The sequence below is a fragment of the Microtus oregoni genome, unplaced genomic scaffold, assembly GCF_018167655.1.
Source record: "Microtus oregoni isolate MIOR12 unplaced genomic scaffold, Mior012 000055F_ref0000237, whole genome shotgun sequence".
Lineage (NCBI taxonomy): Eukaryota > Metazoa > Chordata > Mammalia > Rodentia > Cricetidae > Microtus > Microtus oregoni.
The window spans coordinates 1370055-1378639 of NW_024543831.1; the positions used below are offsets into that span (position 1 = coordinate 1370055).

At 45.4% G+C, this 8585-nt stretch overlaps 1 protein-coding gene across 1 annotated transcript; it reads left to right on the plus strand.

Annotated features, from left to right (window-relative positions):
• Positions 1-1308: 1308 nt before the first annotated feature.
• LOC121438366 (60S ribosomal protein L7a-like) lies at positions 1309-2115 on the plus strand. The gene has a single exon (XM_041638677.1). The coding sequence runs from the start codon at positions 1315-1317 to the stop codon at positions 2113-2115; it is 801 nt and encodes a 266-aa protein (XP_041494611.1). The 5' UTR covers positions 1309-1314.
• The last annotated feature ends 6470 nt before the right edge of the window (positions 2116-8585 follow it).

Below are 8585 nucleotides of genomic sequence, written 5' to 3' on the forward strand. Positions count from 1 at the left end.
GTATCAGAGTAGTCAAGAAGTTGGCCATACAGCTTCAGGGTACAGGGCTTGCTGTGTAAGCACAAGGATCTGAGTTCAAATTTCCAGCAGTCACAGAAAGAGTCAGGCATCACAGCATGTGAATGTAGCCCCAGCTCTGGGGAGCAGAGACAAGTGGATGGGGAGAGAGGGGCGTCCCTTGGTGAGCCAATTTAGCCAAAATAAACTATGGAGCTCTGTAACAGACCCTGCCTCAGAAAACAAGCTGAGGAAGCAATTGAGAAAGGCAATTCCTACACCAATCGCTGGCCTCCAGGATCACCAACACAGACAAGTGCATCTGCACACAGGAATAAGCCCCTTCTCTCCCTCCCTCCCTCCTTCTCCCCCCCCCCCATACACACACAGCAGTACCTAGGCATAGTGCCATGTGCCTATAATCCTAGCACTTGGGAGTAGATGTAAAAATAGTCAGGAGTTTAAAGACAGCCTCAGCTATTGAGTGAGTGTGAGTTTGAGTTTACAGGACCTTGTGTTAAAGACAAAGCAATGCTGGGCATGGTAGCATACACCTTTAATCCTAGCGTTTGGGAGGCAGAAGCAGGCGGGTCTCTGTGTCAGCCTTGTCTAGAGTTTCAGGACAACCAGGGCTGTTAAACAGAGAAATCCTCATTAAACAAGCACCACCAACAACAAAAAATACATATCACACAATATTGAAAGTATGTAGTTACTGCTTATCTTTATGAGTATTAGTTAAATTTAGGATAGGTTTTTCACCCTATAGCCAGGCTAGCCTAGAGCTCACTATGTAGCTCAGGCTTGCACTGAACTCAAGATGCGCCTGCCTCAGACTCCCAGATGCTGGATTATAGGGATCAACACCACACTTACTTATATTGGTTTTTTAAAATTAATAAATGCATTCCTTGGACTTAATGTTTTTTGTTTTTGTTTGGTTTTTTCAAGGCAGGGTTTCTCTGTAGCTTTGGGGTCTGTCCTGGAACTAGTTCTTGTAGACGAGGCTGGGCTCGAACCCACAGAGATCCGCCTGGAGATGACTTAATGGTTAACAGCACTGACTGCTCTTCCAGAAGACCCAGGTTCAATTCTAAGCACCCAAGCTCACAACTGTCTGTAGCTCCAGTTTCAGAAGTTTGGACACCCTCACACAGACACACATGCAGGCAAGACACTAATGCACATAAAATAAATAAACTGCAACTTTGAAGTTAGCCTGGTTTACATAGCAAGTTCCAGGTCAAACAGGACTACCTAGCAAGACACTGTTTAAAAAAAAAAAAAAACAGGCTCTCTCTCCTCCAGCCCGGCAAGATGCCCAAGAGAAAGAAGGCCAAGGGGAAGAAGGTGGCCCCGGCCCCCGCCGTCATGAAGAAGCAGGAGGCGAAGAAGGTGGTGAATCCTTTGTTTGAGAAGAGGCCTAAGAACTTCGGCATTGGGCAGGACATCCAGCCCAAGAGAGATCTCACGCGCTTCGTCAAATGGCCCCGCTACATTAGGCTGCAGCGGCAGAGGGCCATCCTCTATAAGCGACTCAAAGTTCCTCCAGCCATTAACCAGTTCACCCAAGCCCTGGACCGGCAAACATCTACCCAGTTGCTTAAACTTGCCCACAAGTACAGGCCAGAGACCAAGCAGGAAAAGAAGCAGAGGCTGCTGGCCCGTGCTGAGAAGAAAGCTGCCGGCAAAGGGGATGTCCCGACTAAGAGACCACCTGTCCTTCGAGCGGGCGTCAATACAGTCACCACTTTAGTAGAGAACAAGAAGGCTCAGCTGGTGGTGATTGCCCACGACGTAGACCCCATTGAGCTGGTGGTCTTCCTGCCTGCTCTGTGTCGCAAGATGGGGGTCCCCTACTGCATCATCAAGGGAAAGGCCAGGCTGGGGCGGCTGGTCCATAGGAAGATGTGCACCACTCTTGCCTTCACACAGGTTAACTCGGAAGACAAGGGTGCTCTGGCCAAGCTGGTGGAAGCTATTAGGACCAATTACAACGACAGATATGATGAGATCCGCCGCCACTGGGGAGGCAACGTCCTGGGTCCTAAATCTGTGGCTCGAATTGCCAAGCTGGAAAAGGCAAAGGCCAAAGAACTCGCCACTAAACTGGGTTAAATGTACTGCTGAGTTTTCTGTACATAAATATAATTATAAAACTTCAAAAAAAAAAAACAGTCAAGAGATTGGCCATACAGCTTCGGGATAAAAGGCTTGTTGTGTAAACATAAGGACCTGAGTTTGAATTTCTAGCAGCATGGATTAACTGCCCCATGTGGGAACATCAGCCCCCACTCTCTTATCTTCATGAACTCTGCTGGCTTTTCCTGCTGTGATGGACTGAAATCTCTCTGAAACAGTGAGCCAAAACTGACTTTTCTTGCCTTAAATAGGCTACAGAGAGCAAAAGTTACTAATGCAATCCTGGTGTTAACGGTAATAATTTTTTGTGTGTTTGGAAATGGTCTTAGAACTATAAAGCAATTTGCCCCAAGTCATCTAGCTATGAAATGACAGATTGTGGGCCCAAATATGAGTTTTTATGGCCATGCCCCCTGTATTTTCAACTGTTTGAGTTGTTACTGACCCCTCACGTATTAAATGTGTCTCAGAAAACAACCATTGCTCTTTTGTGGACGTCAGGCCAGATCTGGCTTGTCCCAGTTCTCTGACAAGACGACCTCAAACTCCCCCACCCTTGTGGACAAGTCTCAAAGTAGGGAAGTATCCGGATGATATTGTGTAGTTGGTTATTTTTTTTCTCTTTGCTCTTTTTCCTTTACTCTTCCCCCCTATTTGTGTGTGGGGGGGCACCACCTTGCTACCAAATAAATCACACATGGAGGCTTATTTCTACTTATGAATGCCTGGCCTTAGCTTGAATTATTTCTTACCAGCTTTTCTTAAATTATCCCATCTACCTTTTGCCTCTGGGCTTTACCTTTCTCTATTTATGCATATCTTTCTTTACTTCTTTTTTTTCCCCTCAAGACAGGGTCTCTTTGTGTAGCCTTGGCTGTCCTGGAATTTACTCTTTAAAACAGGCTGGTCTCAAAGTCAGTGATCCTCCTGGCTCTGCCTCCCAAGCTCTGGGATTAAATATGTATGCCATGACTACCTGGCCTTTCTTTGCTTCTTATTCCACAGCTGGCTGTGTAGCTGACTGTGTAGCTGGATGACTGGCCCCTGGAGTCTTCCTCCTTCTCTCCTTCCTTGATCCTCTCCTCCCAGATTTCTCCTCTTATTTTTTCTTTCTGCTCACCAGCCCCACCTAGTTTTCTCTCCTGCCAGCTATTGGCTGTTCAGCTCTTTGTTAGACCAATCAGGTGTTTTAGGCAGGCAAAGCAACACAGCTTCACAGAGTTAAACATGCAACATAAAAGAACGCTACACATCTTTTCATCATTGAAACAAAAGTTCCACAGCATAAACAAATGTAACACATCTTAAAATATTTCTGTAACAGTATTGCACAGCTTCTCCCAGGCAGAATTCTTGGATTTAACAAATAAAAATATAGGGAGATTGGTTAAATTAAAATTTCAAGTGTGGGTAGGAAGGTTTACTACTCTGCCAGAGCAGTCAGGTTTGATTCCCCTGTTTATAACAGGCAGCTCACACCATCTCTAACAGTAGCCCCCCCCCAAAGTCTAGCCCCCTCTTCCAGCCTCTGAGGGCACTACATGTGTGCGGTGCATATAAACTCATGCAGGAACACACACATGCACCTAAATCTTTTTTCTTTCTTTTTTTTCAAGACAGGGTTTTCTCTATGTAACAGTCCTGGCTGCCCTGGAACTCACTTTGTAGGTCAGGCTGGCTTCAAACTCACTGAGACTTTCCTACCTCTACCTCCCAAGTGCTGGAATTAAAAGTATGTATGACCATCACCCTGTAGAACAAATTCTAATTGGTCTTAATGAATAAAACCCAGAGTCAGATATTAGGGGGTGAAAACCGAAGAATCAGAGAAGCAGAGCAGCAGCCACTAGAGAGACCTTCTACCTCTCCCGAATCCTCAGATTGACGATGTGACCCTTTCTCTACTAATCCTCAAACTGCATGCTCAGACTGCATGCTCAGACTGTGTCCTCAGACTGCCTCCTCAGACTGCATCCTCAGACTGCATCTGAGCTCCTGTCTCCTCCCGCCTTAGGTTCTTCTTTCTGTCTGGCCATATCACTTCCCATCTCCACTTCCCTGGTGCTGGGATGAAAGGTGTGGGCCACCCCTGCCTGGCTCTGTTTCTCTTTGAGATTGGATCGATTTAGTGTAGCCCAGAGTAGCCTAGGACTCACAGAGATCTGTCTGCCTCTGTCTCCCGAATCCTGGCATTAAAGATGTGTGCCATCATTGCCTGGGGCTTAGCTCTGCACTCAGACAAGCTTTATTTGTTAAAACACAAACAAAATGTCACCACACTGCCTGGCTCTTTATTCAAATAGACAGCAAATCATTGTCTAGAATATCCCCATTAGTTACAATTCAATTTTTCTTTCAGTGTTGGGAATGGAACTTTTAGCCTTACTCATGCTAGTCAAGTGTCCTGTCACTGAGTTACGTCCCTAAGTCTCATAATTCAGTATTTGAAACATATTTATACTGAAAAAAAAAACCATTATTTACATGGAATTCCCGTTTAACTGAGAGTCCTGCCTTTTGTCAGGATGCTTTACGGCAGCTCTTCCAGTTTCTCTGAAAGCCTGCCTCCCACACTGTTGATTATTCAGTCAAAGCAGTTGGCCTTACACACCTGGGTGCCACGTCTTTGGGGTCAAATCACCTAAAGTTAAGCACATTTGAAAAAGCAACTGCATCAGTACTAACCCACAGACTTTCCTCTTTAGAGTACATGTCACTTACATTGTAGGAGGTGTAAATAACATAGAGATGACTGGTACAGCAGGAGGCACACAGCTTCTCTACAACAGCATGCTCAGGCACTGAGGAGTTGCCTGGGTCATGAGAGCACACTGCTTTTTAACTATTGTATTGTGTCCCCTTACTATTCTAAACAGTAACGCCACTCTGAATATCCAACCGTGCTCTAACCATAACCCCCGAGAATAACTGCCAAGTCCCTTTCACGATGACTTAGCCAAGATTCTTGAGAGGGTGTGATGTCATTTCCCTTCTAGTCACTTGACAGATAGGGTTATAGAGTAGTCATTACAGGGCGAGGGAGATGGCTTAGAGCTTGAAGTGTAGAGCGCGGTGACATATCTGTAATCCTGGCATTGCCGGGAGAGGCGGATGAACTCTTGGGCTTGCTGGCCTGCCAGTCCAGCCAGTGAGTTCCAGGTTCAGCGAGAGCCTCTGTTTAGGAAAATAAATGACAGAGAAGGGATTGAGGGAGACATCAATTGTAAATCCCTCATCTCCACCTCTGTGTGCAGGGGCGAGTGCCTGCACACACACATTCCCCCGCCCCTACACAGAGCAGCAATTCATAGCTGTGGGACAGCTCAGTGCTGGAAGGCTGCCTGAGGAGCACAACAGAAACCCAAGAAGTATGCAGGAGGGGGAAGGACACAAAAACGCTTTATTTTATTTTATTTTTACCAGCGCAGCTCAAAGGACTGTGTTGTACAGAAAAAAAAATTAGGGAAATACAGCTGTGGAAAAGGCAAGAGCTAGGTCATCTGCCCTTGGATTAACAGCAAAGGTCACTGATGGCTTTGCTCCCCGTGGGCATGTTTTGTGGAGAAAGTTTAGACAGAGCCTGCTCCCCAAGGCAGTTAGGGAAGAGGAACAGGGCAGAAGTTTGGGTGTAGGTAGTGGGGAGACAAGGTCTACTGAGGCATCTCTGCAGTCTATGATGACAAACTAGTTGCAAGTTAAAATGAAGACATCGAGTCAGGCTTGATTAAATGGTGCAGTCTTTAATCCTAGTACGTGGAAAGCAGAGGCAGGAGGATCTCTGTGAGTTTAAGACCAGACTGGTTTACATAGCAAGTTCCAGGCCAGGCAAGGGTGCACAGTAAGACCCTGTCTTAAAACAAGCAAAAACAAACAAAAGAAAACAAACAGGGGCTGGAGAGATGGCTCAGAGGTTAAGAGCATTGCCTGCTCTTCCAAAGGTCCTGAGTCAATTCCCAGCAACCACATGATGGCTCACAACCATCTGTAATGAGGTCCGGTGCCCTCTTCCGGCCTTCAGGGATACACACAGATAGAATATTGTATATATAATAAAAAAATAAATAGGAAAACAAACAAAAAATCACAAGTAAATAAATGGAAAAAAAGAATAAATCAGAAAAGCTACACAACTTGCAATTTAAGATCACTAGGGCTAGAATCCTTGTAATTGTTTGGCTAGAGTATCGTTTGGCCTAGGGCACTTGGGACAGAATACACTTAGTCTGTGCTCTCCTGAAGCTTAGTCTCACAGGGGAGATAAATGACAAGCAAGTCAGCAAGTGAAGAAATAAAATAATTTTAGTGTTTGATAAGGATTTAAAAAAAAAGAAATCTCATGAGAGACAGACAGCAGGGTGAGGTTTGGAGTCTGTTTCTTTGAAGAATGAGATTTATTTAGAAGCCTAAAGGATAAGGTGTGGAGAGGGACGCTGTTGGGGGAAAGACAACCCAAGGACAAAGGTCCCCGGCGAGAGAGCTAAACTGTAAATCATCGGAGGCCCTCTGTGGGATGGAGGTCAGAGGGTCGTGAGGGCGACTCGGCTGGAACACTACAACAGTAAACAGGCCAACAAGGATGATTCTGTGGGAATGAAGGTGGGGGGTGAGGACAACTAGGCGAGAGGGACTGGGTGGATTCAGGGCATTCAGTTTTTGTTTATTTGTTTTCGTTTTTTGTTTTTCAAGACTGAGTTTCTTTGTGTAACATCTCTGGAACCAGGCTGGCCTCAAACTCACAGAGATCCACCTGCCTCTGCCTCCCAAGTGCTGGGTTTAAAGACGTGTGCCACCACATCCAGCTAATTTTTAACACACACACACACACACACACACACACACACACTAATTTTTAATATATATATATATATATATATATATATGTGGTTAAAAATATTTTTTTTCTGGTTTTTTTTCGAGACAGGGTTTCGCTGTAGTTTTAGAGCCTATCCTGGAACTAGCTCTTTTAGACGAGGCTGGCCTCAAACTCACAGAGATCCGCCTGTCTCTGCCTCCCGAGTGCTGGAATTAAAGACGTGCACCACCACTGCCCAGTGTTAAAAACATATTATCTTAGAGATGAAACCCAACAGACTTAGGGCTCTGGGAGACTAAAGGGAAGGAATGAGTAGTTGACTCAGGAGCCCCTAGAGTAAACATGTACAGGAGATCCAGCAAATGTCAGAGCTTGTGCATGATGCTGGACACGAGAGGAGAAAACACAGAGGGAGCTAGTCCTCACAGAGGGCAAACGTAGAGATTTACCCTGCATATCGATTGATCTGCACAGTAACAGAAATTTGCTCACCGGTGTCACAAGGGAAGAGTGATTAACGTCTTCTCGTGCCCCTGAAGGGAAGAGATCTCAAGGAGAGAAGAAAGGTTAGATTCTGTGGGAGATGGGTCTAGATGTAAAGGAAGGAAGTCGAGACGCAGAATTTCAACGCCTTGATTTTTCCGTTTGGGCTTGGGGCACCTGTCTGCTTGGAGAAGGTCACAAATCGTAAGGTTTAAAGGAACGGTGTGTCTTCTTGGCTGTGTTTCAAACTACTGATATGGCTGAATTTACACCTCAAACATCTGGCTTGGTGACCTGAGCCTGGCTATTTGTCATTTTATGCCCATTTGAAGGCATACATAGCTCCCAAAGTCTTTATCTCCCCAAGGTATTAAATATTATTCTATTACTTATTCAGTAGTGTTTCTTTTTTACGTGTATGTGTTTGTGTATGTATGTGTGCCATGGGATGCAGGTGGAAGTCAGAGGACAACTTTCTCCTTTAACTCTGTGGATCCTGGGATCACACTCAGGTCGTCAGGTCTCCAGGCTTGGTGGCAAATGTCTTCACCTGAGCCGTCTCGCTGGCACCATTCCGTAACATTTACCAGCATTTATGGTTTACTTGGCAGAGAATACGTAACCGATGAATGAGGGCTGGAGAGATGGCCCAGTGGTCAAGAGTAAGTAAGAATCCCAACCTCAGATGGTTCACAGCCTCTTGTAACAAAAGAATCTGGCACCTCTAGGCTCCTTGGGCACACATATGAGCACCCCCGCCATGAGCACACACATTCATGTGTGAGCACACACACACACACACACACACACACACATTAAAAACAAATCCTTTTGAAATGACTGATGAGTGATTGACAAAAGCATGAGTGGTTGAATGAATAAGTAAATAATTATAGCTTGTTGATGCTAGGAACAGGACTTAATGAAAAAATGGATAACTTCATTGCAAAAGCTAGCTTCACCTTTAGCATCAAAACAGCTTTGAAGCCATCGAGATGGCCCACAGTCAAAATGGCCATTGTTTATTGTGGCCTGCAATGAGTCAGGCCCTGTGCCAAGTGTGCCACATGCTTTTTCTCGTTTACTTTTCTTATACTCCACCCCCAGGAGCATGTGCGTCAGCCTCATTTCACAGATGAGTGGACAGGCT

What these genes read in the sequence shown, in the direction of transcription:
- LOC121438366 (XM_041638677.1), top strand. Translation starts at nt 1,315, where the DNA reads ATGCCCAAGAGAAAGAAGGCCAAGGGGAAGAAGGTGGCCCCGGCCCCC.